The sequence below is a fragment of the Oryctolagus cuniculus genome, chromosome 1 (genome assembly GCF_964237555.1).
Source record: "Oryctolagus cuniculus chromosome 1, mOryCun1.1, whole genome shotgun sequence".
NCBI lineage: Eukaryota > Metazoa > Chordata > Mammalia > Lagomorpha > Leporidae > Oryctolagus > Oryctolagus cuniculus.
In genome coordinates this window covers 146158337-146172074 of record NC_091432.1, presented here as the reverse complement: position 1 = coordinate 146172074, position 13738 = coordinate 146158337, and the positions used below count along the sequence as shown (strand labels likewise).

General features: G+C 51.0%; 1 protein-coding gene across 1 annotated transcript in view; it reads right to left on the bottom strand.

Annotated features, from left to right (window-relative positions):
• The window catches only part of IPPK (inositol-pentakisphosphate 2-kinase), a 64471-nt gene extending 57273 nt beyond the window's left edge, over positions 1-7198 (bottom strand). The window contains exon 1 of the mRNA XM_002708226.5: positions 6944-7198. Within this exon, the coding sequence (XP_002708272.3) occupies positions 6944-7024 (81 nt within the window). The 5' untranslated portion in view covers positions 7025-7198. The remainder of the gene's footprint in view (positions 1-6943) is intronic.
• Positions 7199-13738: the final 6540 nt, after the last annotated feature.

The window sequence follows — 13738 nt, the reverse complement described above, 5'->3', positions numbered from 1 at the left end:
TGGAATTGACTCTAACCATGCAACTGCAGCATAAATGAAGTAACACACACAGAGGGCGCCACGTACAGAGCTCAGAGGTGACAGCAAAGAACTTCAAGAAAGAAGCTACATCACAAGCATCAACCTCAAGGAACATTCAAAATCTCAAATGCAGGATAGCACACTTGTTTTCTAAAAGTGCTTGGGCCCCTGCTCCTCACGTGAGAGACCTGGATGGAGTTTTGGGTTCCAGGCTTCTGCCAGGCCCGGCTCTGGCTATTGCTGACATTTGGGGAGTGAACCAGCAGACAGATCTATTGCACACACGTGTTCTCTCTCTCTCTCTCCCACTCTGTGTATGTGTGTGTCTGTGTGTGTATTGCTCTTTTTTATTTATTTATTTATTTGACAGGCAGAGGGGACAGGGAGAGAGAGAGACAGAGAGAAAGGTCTTCCTTTTTCCGTTGGTTCACCCTCCAATGGCCGCTGAGGCCGGCGCACCGCGCTGATCTGAAGCCAGGAGCCAGGTGCTTCTCCTGGTCTCCCATGGGGTGCAGGGCCCAAGCACCTGGGCCATCCTCCACTGCACTCCCGGGCCACAGCAGAGAGCTGGCCTGGAAGAGGGGCAACCGGGACAGAATCCGGCGCCCCGACCAGGACTAGAACCCGGTGTGCCGGCGCCGCAAGGCAGAGGATTAGCCTAGTGAGCCGCGGCGCCGGCCTGTATTACTCTTTCAAGTAAATGAAAATAGACAAACACTTTTTAAAATGCTGGTGGCAACAAAAAGTTAAAGCTATCTCCATTAGTTTCAAGTAAAAATTAGAGAAGAGAATGGCCCAGGCTTGGAAATATGCCATACAGTTGAAAAAAAAAAAAAGAGAGAGAGAGAGAGAGAACAAAACCTCTAATGTGCTCCCAGGCCCTCCAGGAAGAAGCATGATCTGTGCTAACATTCCACTTACGCTGACATAGATAACTCTGTTAATGGATACCCTTGTGTATAAGATTTTCACTTACATTTCTAATTATCTCCTCAAAAACAGAAAACTAAACTAGAAATTAACAAAGAGCATCAACTTTTTAAAATTTAATGTTTTTCAGGCTGGCGCCGCAGCTCACTAGGCTAATCCTCCGCCTTGCGGCGCCGGCACACCGGGTTCTAGTCCTGGTCGGGGCTCCGGATTCTGTCCTGGTTGCCCCTCTTCCAGGCCAGCTCTCTGCTGTGGCCCGGGAAGGCAGTGGAGGATGGCCCAAGTGCTTGGGCCCTGCACCCCATGGGATACCAGGAGAAGTACCTGGCTCCTGCCATCGGATCAGCGCAGTGCGCTGGCCACAGCACGCCGGCCTTGGCAGCCATTGGAGGGTGAACCAACGGCAAAGGAAGACCTTTCTCTCTGTCTCTCTCTCTCACTGTCCACTCTGCCTGTCAAAAAAAAAAAAAAAAAAAAAAAAAAGAATCACATTTTACATCTTTTTGTAACCTGCTTTTCCACATACTTTGTTTAAACTTTGATATTTAAGGAGTGGGCATTGTGGTTCAGTAGGTGAAAGCTGCTGCTTGGAAAATCCACATCCCATATCAAGTGCTGGGTTCATGACACAGCTACTCTGCTTCTGCCCCAACTTCCTGCTAATGCAAGCCTGGGTGACAGCAGGAAACAGCTCCAGAGGCTGAGTCCTTGCTACCCGTGGGAGAGGCCCAGAGGGAGTTCTAGGCTCCTGGTTTTGGCCTGCCCCAACCCTTGCAGTTGTGGGCACTTGGGAAGTGAACCAAAAGATGGAAGATATTGCTCTTTCTAGCTTTCAAATAAATAAAATATATTTAAAACCATAGTGATATTACAAAAAAAAAAAAAAAAAGTACGATCTATAACCACAAATCCTGAAACATAAGATGAGAACAGCAACAGTGAGACAGCCCCTGCTGAACTTCGCACTTTCAAGGCCCAAACATCCCAGCTGCCAGAAAAATCTGCAGAAATAATCCGAGCCCTAGGCAGGCATCCGGGGCAGTTGGGTCAAGCCATCACTTCCCGCACCCATGACACACATCAAAGCGCCCAGTTCAAGGCCTGCTCCTCAGCTTCGCATGCAGCTCCCTGCGCCGTGGGAAGGCTTCAGGTCCTGGGTCCCTGCCGCCCACGTCAGAGGTCCAGATGAAGGTCCAGGCTCCTGGCTTTGGCCTGGCCCGGCCCTGGCTGCTGGGGGCATTTGAGGATGAACTAACAGATGGAAGATCTGTCTCTGTCTCTCTCTGCCTTTCAAATAATACTTTAAAAATAAACAAGAAATAAACAACCAGAACTCTCCTCAGAATCAGAAAGTTTACAAAACTGGAATGAAAATGAGCAACTTTCCTTATACTTTTTTAAAAAAGAAATATTTTACTTATTTGAAAGAGTTATACAGAGAGGGACAGATAGAAAAGAGACTCCGGCCGGCGCTGCGGCTCAATAGGCTAATCCTCCACCTATGGCGCCAGCACCCTGGGTTCTAGTCCCGGTCGGGGCACCAGATTCTGTCCCAGTTGCCCCTCTTCCAGGCCAGCTCTCTGCTGTGGCCAGGGAGTGCAGTGGAGGATGGCCCAAGTGCTTGGGCCCTGCACCCCACAGGAGACCAGGAGAAGCACCTGGCTCCTGCCATTGGATCAGCGTGGTGCGCCGGCTGCAGCCCGCTGGCCACAGCGGCCATTGGAGGGTGAACCAACGGTAAAGGAAGACCTTTCTCTCTGTCTCTCTCACTGTCCACTCTGCCTGTCAAAAAAATTTTTTTTTTAAAAAAGAGATTCCACCCACTGGTTCACTCTCCAAATGGCCACAACAGCCAGGGCTGAGCCAGGCCAAAGCCAGGAGCCAGGAGCTTTATCCTGGTCTCCTACATGGGCACACATGGGCCATTTTCCACTGCTTTCCCAGGTTCATTAGCAAGGCGCTGGATTAGAAGCGGGAAAGCTGGCACACAAACCATGCCATATGGGATGCCGGCATTGCAGGCGGCGGCCTAACCTGCTTTGCCACAACACTGTCCCCTTCCTCACGCTTTTTTTAAATGCTCTTTGTTGGCAGGTCAGCTCAGTGGCAAAGTATTTCATGTTACCTCTGTCAACAAGAAGGAAAATTTCACGATAGCTGAGTGTTGGGACAAACACGGACACATCTGCTCCTGCACCCCAAGGCCAAGGAGGCCCTATCCGCTCAGTCCCCTGGACACTTAAAGGAGATCAAACAAACCAGACATAGCGACCTTCACCCAACAGGATGCTGGACCAACACCAACAAGCTGAAGGAGAAAATGGCAAGTGCAGAAGTTGTGGAAAGAAGTCTAGCCACAGTAGTGCATGGAAGTGCAGGATTCACTGACCTGGGTGGTGGCTGTTAGCATAGATACAGCGCCCTCAGACTGCACCAAGGAAAAGTCTGGACCCAGATGGGACATGCCCCTGCCCAAGGGGTCCACTCCTGGGGCTCCAGACACCTACCCGAGACCATGCACCCAGGCTGAGAGTCTTGCAAGGCCATCAGAGGGTCTGCACTAGCCAGGGCTGAAGACATGGCAGATGCCATGCCTGGAAAAGTATCAAACTACATGGCTGCCTCAAGCAAAGACAAAACGAGACCCGATGGGCAAAGTTAGCACTGGCCAGAGCCATCTGGGCCCCTCTGAGAGATGGGACCATGGGAAAGCTGACCACCACTATCAGGAACACCAGCACAACTCCTCTCTGCAGCGAGCATTTGACCGAGCAGTTTAGATATCAATCAGTTAAGATGCCTATGTCCCACATCAGAGGACCTGGGTTCAAGTCCTAGCTCCACGCCCAATTCTAGCTTCCTGCCGAGGGGACTCTGGGAGGCAGCAGGTGACAGCTCAAGTACTCGGGTCCTTGCCACGTATGTAGGGACCTGGATCAAGTTCCTAGCTCCTGGCTTCAGCCTGATCCAGCCCCAGCTGTTGTAGAAATTTGGGGAATGGCCCAGAGAACGCAAGTTCTGTTTCTCTAGCAACCAAAAAAAGGAGGAAAAAAAGAAAACCCTAGCCCCTACTCTCCAAGGTTTGGCCTGCTGTCCATCTTCTTGCTCGCCAGCCCACGTTTCCCCAAGCCCAAGCTCTGCTACTCCATTTGCCACAAGCCTCACAATCCACAGAGAACACACTCTGCTCCTGTCTCTCACTGCACCTTTGCATATGCAGGTAACACAGGAGGCAGCCTCGCCACGGTCTTCTAAACTGACGACCAGTGAGTGTGTAGGTCTCCCCTCCCCCACGGGAACACTCAGCTCTGCAGGATGGGCATAGGATGTTCCCACGCAGGACAGCAGACAGACACAGACCTTTCAGAGGAGAGAGCCGAACCTCCTTATCTGGGAAAACTGGTGAAGGCCTCGTGCTTCCTTGGACTGAACGGGATGGAGCTGGGGAGTTGAACAGAGAAGCAGGGTGCACCTGTTCCCAGTTCAGGAGCCTGGCTGTGCACAAGCTCGGCCCCCACAGGAGCAGGACCCCTCCTGTTCCCTCTCACCACCTTCTCAATCTCGCTCATACACACACACCCTCTCCCTGGACACAAGAGGCCCTGATAAACTACTACCCAGGTCTCGTTCTCACCTCCTTGGTTTGCAGCCTAAGCAAACATGCCAGCAAGGCGGAGCTGGCAGGCTCTCCTCCAGGCCGCTCAGCACACTTCAATTTACCCACATGGGGCACAGGTACCCTCAAACTTCACCACCCTTATCTTGGTAGGAAATGGCTTCATGCGATACTATTTGCTGTGATAATCCTTGATTTCAAACATTAAGGTTAAAAAAAAAAAAAAAGCCCACCAAGAAGGAACGGGCATAATAAAGCAAATTCAGACATAAAATCAGGACCGTCTGACAGCTGTAGGCACATTTTCAAAGACTTACAATGGAATGATTGGAGCTGTGCAACCAGGAGGGGCCGGGCTGCCTGCTCAGAGTGGGGGGACAGGCAGGCGGCCGCCCCGAAGCCCCTGCTCTTCCAGCCCTGGCTCTCCTTGTGCTCCCAGCCTCCCACCTGCTGCTACTTTTGCAACTGAATGTACCAGCCCACACTGTAAGGAGCACTTGCTTTCCCGAAAATGCAGAAATACGCCATCCAATCTTATTACACAGCTGAAAGGCAAAGTAGCTGCTCTAGGGAAGGATTCAGGGAATCAGCACAGAGACCCGACAACAAAAGGAAGTCACACTGGAGCCTCAGAACACAATGGGCCCAGCAGACTCCACACAAGGGCGGCCGTGGGTAAACCTTGTCCGTTAGTTAAAATTTATTTTGTCTTGTTTAAAAGGCAGAGAAACAGAGAAAGAGACCCAGAGAGGCAACACAGAGATCTTCATCCACTATTCCAATCCCCAAAGGCCCACAGTAGCCAGGCTGGACCAAGCCAAAGCCAGGAGCCCAAAATTCCATCCAGGTCTCCCATGTGGGTGGCAGAGACCCAAATATTTAAGCTATCATCTGCTGCCCAGTAGCAGGGAACTAGATCAGAAGTAGCCAAAACAAACCAGTCACTCCAGTGTGGAATGTGGACAGCCAACATGGCGACCTAACCACTCTGCCACATGTCGGCCCCTCGCCTTGTCCATTGTTAACCCACTTAAAAATCGTGAGCAAGCCTGCAGTCCCAGCTGTGCAGCTATCTGGCCAAACACAAGGGCAGCGCCTAGGGGCTTCTGGGTGTCCGCAGCTTATGCTGTATGATGCCATGACCACTGCAGCCACACAGGAGCAACAGAAGCACCCGTGCCTCCCTGGGAGCAGATGGACTGGGACAGGTCCTTAACCTCTCCGAGTTCCGCTTTCATCATCTGTTCAAGGGAACCACAATTACCACTTGGAAGGTATAACTTGTCGGGCTCTGGCTCAACTGATCTCTCCACCAGCTGCACAAAGCAAATTCTATTGCCAGTTCTATTTGACAATTGCAGGCACTGAGCTCCGCCACACAGTGGTGGGACTGGAAATCCAGCCAGCTCTGGTTTGCCTTTAACTTCCCCACTTAAACTCCTCCCTGCATGACACCATCCCACTGCCTCAGCTGCTCCCTCCAGCCCACCACAGCCCTGGCTGGTTTTAACAGCAAGATGTAGAAGAAATACGGCCCCTGCACAAATACACATGCTTCCCTTCCTGGGTTCACCTCCCTGGAAGTCCTTGGTGCAACCCTCTAAATTCTAGAAGTCCAGAGAAGAATGTGTCGCCAATACCCCGCTATGATTAACAGCAGCAGTGAAAACAGTAATTCCGTGGTCTCACGAGGCTCAGCTCCTCCGTGCTGGGAGCTATAGCAACCCATGCACTTCCCCCAGGCCTGCCTGGGGCTGGGGACAGGCACTCCTGCAGAAGCGTCACCGCATGACGCGGCTCGAGAGCAGAGGAGGGTACAAATAAACAACCCTAGGTGGGAGATAATGGGAGGGCAGGGATGGCCCTAGGAGAAGGGGGTACTGTTTGGCACGGGATGGGGTATGGGAGAAGAACAGGGGTTATGAGAATATGGGAGATGGGGTGCTGAAGAGGGAAAGGCAGACGGTTGAGGGCAGAGGTACAAGGATGAGGACGATCCTGGCGGAAAAGGAGTACTGTGGGACATAGGAAGTGACCCTGGGGGAGGGCAAGGGAACGAGACTAAGTACGGCGGGATGGGGGAGCAAAAGAGGGAGGGTAGACCAACCCTGGGGAGAGAACAGACCGGGAGGGCGATGGCGACAGGGGACCGACCCACAGGGACAGTGCTGCAAGGAGGACCGGGGGGACCGACCCTGGGAGGAAAGAGGTAGAGAGGGGATCCTTACAGGGGGAAGGACGGGAGGGAGGTGCTGGGAAAGCCGGGACGACCCCGGGGGTAAGGGAAGTGCTGTGGGGAAGAGGAACCCGACCGGTGGGGAAGGCGTACTAGGGGGACGGGAAACCCCGCGGACCATCCGCGCGTCCGCGGCTCACCTGCGCGTGGGCCACCACCAGGCTCTTGTTGCCCTCGCCGTGATATTTCCATTCATTCTCGTCCATCTTCTCCTCGTCCATGCCCCGGCACGGCCCAGGTGCCCGGCGGGCCGGGACGCGGGGACTTAAGTTGGGGGCCGCCTGCCTCGCCCGGCACCAGTCGCAGCCGTCTGGAAGGAGGGCCTGACAGCCGCTGCTTGCGCCCGACCCCGCCGCGGCGACTCGAAGGCGCGGGCCTCCGGAAGCCACGCCCCCGACGGCCTCCATGCCTTAACCGGGCAACTTCCGGGTTTGCTCCCACTTCGGCCTATGGACTGTGGCAGCAAGTGTAGCCGTGGCCATCTTAGATGCTGGCAGTATGAGTCACTTCCTGAGCGCGGTCTTGAGAACCGGAAAGGAGGCTTCCGGCCGGGCACCGGATGTGAAGCCGGCTGGGAGAGCCAAAGGCTCCCTTTGGCTAGTGCAGGGGTGTCGCGTCCTTTGCTGTGTGCCCTGGGGCTTGAGGCATTCAGTCGTGGGAACCTAGCAGAGCAAGACGTCTCTAATTTCGCTTCTATGGCATGGCATAGTCCAGATTTCGCGTCTATGGAGTGGTATGTGGCTCATGGCAGTCTCATACCTAACACTGCCGTCCGGTGTCCCCTCTGGGGACGTGGCCCGGCAAAGGGAGCGACTCCCGTGGCGCCTACGCCCGCCCGCGGACTTAGAGGCCTGAGTTGACTCCGGTGCGGAGGAGCTGGGCTGATTCTCGCAGCGCCATGAAGCTTATTAGGTCGGTGTTTCCCATTCGACACTCTCGGGACCACATTACGGAAGTAATAGAAGGCCGCAAAAATATTTTGCTAATGTGGATCAAAGCCATCAATATTACCTTTTTTTTTTTTTTTTTTTTGACAGGCAGAGTGGACAGTGAGAGAGAGAGACAGAGAGAGAAAGGTCTTCCTTTGCCGTTGGTTCACCCTCCAATGGCCGCCGCTGCAGCCGGCGCACCGCGCTGATCCGATGGCAGGAGCCAGGAGCCAGGTGCTTTTCCTGGTCTCCCATGGGGTGCAGGGCCCAAGCACCTGGGCCATCCTCCACTGCACTCCCTGGCCATAGCAGAGAGCTGGCCTGGAAGAGGGGCAACCGGGACAGAATCCGGCGCCCCAACCGGGACTAGAACCCGGTGTGCCGGCGCCGCAAGGTGGAGGATTAGCCTATTGAGCCACGGCGCCGGCCTAATATTACCATATTTTAAACAAGTTTAAAAGTAAACATATTTTTCCGCAGCTGTGTTTCCCCAGAAAAGGAAGAATATTTTCACATTAAAGTTGGACATAAAACAGCTGGACCTCACATCACCCAGTAATTGACTTACCCATGGGGAAAAAACATCCTGCTTCATGCGGATAATGGTTGACAAAAGAAGAACCTGTAGGACCACCTTTGAGAATGGCTGACTCAGCCTTGGTAGGCACCTGGCCAATGGAGTCAGGAAAATGAGCCAAGAGCTTTGAGTCTCCCTTTTCCCTCCTGGGACCCAAAGGGGAGACTCAGTGAAAGGTTGCTCAGGACACACCCTGTGGCGGGTTGGGCAATAGGATCAAAACAGCCACTCCTGGAGGTGAGTAGTCCCCCAAGAGAGGGGCAGGCACAGGCCAGGAAGAACAACCTAGGGTTCGTGAAGTCCAAACTTTCCACACCTCCACAAGGTGGTGGTGGCGGGGGGACCCTAACATGAGTAAGATTGGATTTCTCAACACCCTGTGAAGGGAGAGATAAGGTCACAATCAATAGTATATTAAGTTTTAAAACATGTCCTTGAGGAAGCCTCTGTGGTACTAGGAACTTTCTGTATCCCCCCACCCCACCCCGTCCCGAGACACACAAAGGAGTACTGACACTGTTTATAACTGCCAGCATAGAGTGAATGACCAAAAGCAGATCAAATTTTGGTTCGTCATTTTTATATTTTAAAATCATATGGAGAATTTTTTTATATTTATTTGACATGAACAGATCTCCCACCCACTGGTTCACTCTCCAAATGCCTGCAATAGCCAGGGTTAAGCCATGCTAAAGCCACAAGTCAGGAACTTAATCCAGATTTCCCATATGGGTGGCAGGGACCCAACGTTTTAAGCCATCCACCTGCTGCCTTCCAGTGTCTGAATTAGCAGGAAACTGGAGTCAGGAGTGGAGCTGGGACTCAAACTCATGCTTGAACTCCAATATGGGATGCAGAGAGGGGATTGTTTTAAGATTTGCTTATTTGAAAGACAGAGGTGGTAGGGGAGGGAGAGAGAGAAAAGTAGAGAGAGATCTTCCACCCACTGGTTTAGTCCCCATGGCCAGGACTAGGACAGACCAAAGCTAGGAGTTTCACTTGATCTTAGCCAAAAAGCCAAGAAGTGATAAAGCCAGGAGTTTCTTCCAAGTCTCCCATGTGGGTGCATGGGCCCAAGCACTTGGGCCATCTACTGCTGCTTTCCCTGGCACATTAGCAGGAAGCTGGATCAGAACTGAAGTAGCTGGGACTCAAATCAGCTACCACATGGGATGCCAGCATCATGAGCGGTGGCTCTACCATCTACAGCATGATGCCGGCCCCAAGCATGAACCTGATGGAAACCATGCTAGCTTCCCTTCCCAACTTGGTAAACCTCTGGGTTCAGGAAAGCTATTCAAGTGCTTTGAAATATGATGGCATAACAGCTTAGGACACAGCAGAGAGCGGTCATCCCTGAGGGGTGGGATCAGAGAAGGAAAGATGAACAGACAGACATGAGTGAGATGTCCACCAGTGGGGTATGGGACATCAGTTGTTTTCCTGCCATGGATTTCTACCCGCCTTGTCTATCACTAACCCAGTGTTTATTAGGGGAAGCACCTTTCATCCATCCAGCTTATGCAGTCTGACTTAAGTTGACTCAGTTCCTTTTCTCAAGTCTGGGCTTGTAGCCTCCATTTAGGTAGTCAGGAGTCACATTCCTTGGAAATTATGTAAACCCAGTGGTTGGTTCAGGAGATACAGGGATATGCTTCAGGTTCATCTGAAGCTCATTCCTGGGACCTGTGTTGAAATGACTGAAGGGAGAAGCAGGTTGGGACAGGTGGTCAGTCCATGTTGCTGGCACTAGTGCATGCACCACAGTTGGTGACAACAGAGGGGAAGGAGAACCAGGAAACAGCAAGGAAGGGCATAGCATTTGCAATTAAAGTGTTTGAGCCAATGAATTCCATCTGTCTGAATTGAGTTCTTTTCTCTCATAACCTAGAGTCCGAAGTAATAATAGGGTATACTGGGAAGAAGTGGGACTAGAGGTATTGAACAAAAAAATGAAAGGCTATCATGTTGTGGTCTAAATGTTCATACACTCTCCCCCCCACACCCCAAATTTATATGTTGAAGCCCAACTCCCCTGGGGAGGTGACTGGGTTTAGGTGAAGTCATGAAGATAGAGCCAATACGGTGGCATTGGTGCCCTTAAGAAAAGGAAAAGACGTCAGAGTTTCTTCTCTCTTTGCCATAGAAGGACTCGGCAAAGAGGCAGCCTCTGCAAGCCACGAGAGCTCTCAGCAAGACCCAGCCTCAGAATTAGTCAACAGAACTGTAAAGAATAGATGCCTGCTGTTGATGTCACGTAATACGTGGTATTTTGTCGTGGCAGTCTGAGCTAAGAGAGGGAGCAACTCTGTTAGATTTGTTATGCCCTTTCACCTACATTTCCAGTATTTTTCTCCTTTTGTGTTAAAAATAAATAAGGAAGGGAAAGAGGGACAAAAGAAGGAAGAAGAAGAGAAAAGGCCGGCGCCATGGCTCACTAGACTAATCCTCCTCCTGCGGCGCCGGCACCTCAGATTCTAGTCCCGGTTAGGGTGCCAAATTCTGTCCTTGTTGCTCTTCTTCCAGTCCAGCTCTCTGCTGTGGCCCGGGAAGGCAGTGGAGGATGGCCCAAGTGCTTGGGCCCTGCACCCGCATGGGAGACCAGGAGGAAGCACCTGGCTCCTGGCTTCGGATTGGCTCAGCGTGCCGGCCGTAGTGGCCATTTTGGGGGGTGAACCAATGGAAGGAAGACCTTTCTTCCTGTCTCTCACTAACTCTGTTGGAAAAAAAAAAAAAAAGAAGAAGAAGAAAAGTAAGAAAAGAAGATGAAAACATCCAACCACATTGAAAAGCCATCAAGAAACAAACAAAACATTGCTAACTGGGCAAGCCCAGAGATGGGTGAGTACTTATTCTGTTCCTGCTGTTTTGATATGTGTTTGAAATTGTGATACCATATATCACCTGGTATGACACAGCATGATGAGAAGGCCATTTCACCTCTGGTAATTCCTCCAAAACCCATAAACCTACAAATCCAAGTTGAGGGATCTAAAATACCTGACTAGAGCTTAAAACTGTCAGAGTAATGAAGACACACAGACTGAGGAATTGTCAGATCAGAGGTTAAGGAGATAGGACAGCCAAGCGCAACATTGGATCCTAGAACACAAAACAACACTGGTGAGAAAAACCTGTAAAATCCAAATAAATTCTGGAGTTTAGTTAATAGTAACGTACCCATGTAGGATTTTTACTTCTGATAAGTATACTTTTGTTATGTTTGTTCACTTTGGGGAGAAATAAGGGCATGAGAATGCTGTACTATCCTTATATTTCTGTAAATCTAGAATAATTCCAAAATAAAAGGCATGCATTGTCTATACTCTTTTTTTTTTTTTTTTTGACAGGCAGAGTGGACAGCGAGAGAGAGGGACAGAGAGAAAGGTCTTCCTTTTGCCATTGGTTCACCCTCCAATGGCCGCCACGGCTGGCGGGCTGCGGCCGGCGCACCACGCTGATCCGATGGCAGGAGCCAGGTGCTTCTCCTGGTCTCCCATGGGGTGCAGGGCCCAAGCACTTGGGCCATCCTCCACTGCACTCCCAGGCCACAGCAGAGAGCTGGCCTGGAAGAGGGGCAACTGGGACAGAATCTGGCGCCCCGACCGGGACTAGAACCCGGTGTGCCGGCACCACTAGGAGGAAGATTAGCCTATTGAGCCGCAGTGCTGGCCGTGTCTATACTCTTTTAAAATTAAAATATATATGTATTTTATACATCAGAGTGGCAAAATAAAAACAATCTTACATAGTGTTTTCTGGGGGCGAGAGGAAAGATACTGTGCATTATTGGTGGAGGTGAATTAGTGAATACTGCCTTGTTTGGGCTCCATGTGGCTATAGCACTAAAACGAATACAGCTAATCTCAATTGACCCATAATTTCCACACCTAAAAATTTATTCTAACAATACTCTTCCTCCAGTGCTCATACTCATATGTACAAGGTGTTCATACAAGCACAGGAGGAGTGATTGCAGATAGCATTGTGGCACAGCCAGTTAAGCTGCATCCTATGCTGCCAGCATTCATATGAGCACTTGCCTGAGTCTCAACTACTCTACCTCTGATCCAGCTCTCTGCTGTGGCCTGGGAAAGCAGTGGAAGATGGCCCAAGTCCTTGGGCCCCTGCATCCACGTGGGAGATCAGGTTTGGCTTTGGCCTGGTCCAGCCCCAGCCCCAGCCCCAGCCTTTGTGGTCAGGTGGGGGAGTGAACCAGCATATAGAAGATTCATTCTCTCTCTCCTCCCCACTCTCCCCTCCCTGTAGATCTGCCTTTAAAAAGATGGATAAGGGCCAGCGCTGTGGCTCAGCAAGTTAAAGCCCCAGCCTGCAGTACCACTGGCATCACATGTGGGTAGGTTCAAGTCCCAGCTGCTCCACTTCCTATGCAGTTCCCTGCTAATTCACCTGGGAAAGCAACAGAAGATGGACCAAGGACAAGGGCCCTGCACCCACATGGGAGACTTGGAGGAAGCTCCTGGCTTCTGGCCTCAGATCAGCCCAGCTCCAGCCATCTGGGGAGTGAACCATCCACCGGTCCTTTCTTTCTGTCTCTCCTTCTCTCTGTAACTCTACCTCTCAACTAAATAAATAAACTATTTAAAAAGAGAGAGAGAGAGTCAAAGAAAGAGGCTCAGCAATCATTATTCTCTTTGGGAAAAGAGTAAAGGAAGAACTAGGCTCCTATGGCCTGGGAAAGCAGTAGAAGATGGCCCAGGTCCTTGGGCCCCTGCACCCACGTGGGAGACCCAGAAGAAGCTCCTGGCTCCTGGCTTCCCATCAACACAGCTCCAGCCATTGTGGCCACCTGGGGAGTGAACCATCGAGTGGAAGACCTCTCTCTCTCTCTCTCTCTGCCTCTCCTTCTCTCTCTGTGTAACTCTTTCAAATAAAAATAAATAAATCTTTAAAAAATTCACTTTGCTCTTACGTACTATTTCCTCTTTTATGGAGAATGCATTCATATTCCCTTTCTGTAATCAACTTCACCAAATGCAATTCTCATACTCATTTTTTAAGCTAGGTAAATTTAGCTCTATGTTTTAATATGGAAAAATGACCACAAAATGTTTTTAAATATGTACAGGAAAAATGAATGTCTCTGTTTGAATAGGAAAGTACTCAGGGAATATGTGCCTTATTAAGTGAGATTTCTTTCAGAGTTGGGACTGCAGGTGACAAGCCCTGACAAGGCCACATGTTTCTGGAACATTTGAATGTTGCATAAAAGACACAGGTTAGCTGCAAGGAGGAGCCTCCGGATGCCCAGCTAACTTGAAGTCGGGAAGTTTTTCCTGAGGGTGGAGTCCTGATTATTTAGGTCAACTGAACCTGCCGTGGGCTAAGACTCTATTGCTGTGACCGACTCTGAGGGGTCTCCCCTGGATGGCAAGTCTCAGAGAGCACCTGGCCCCTTCCCTCCCAGG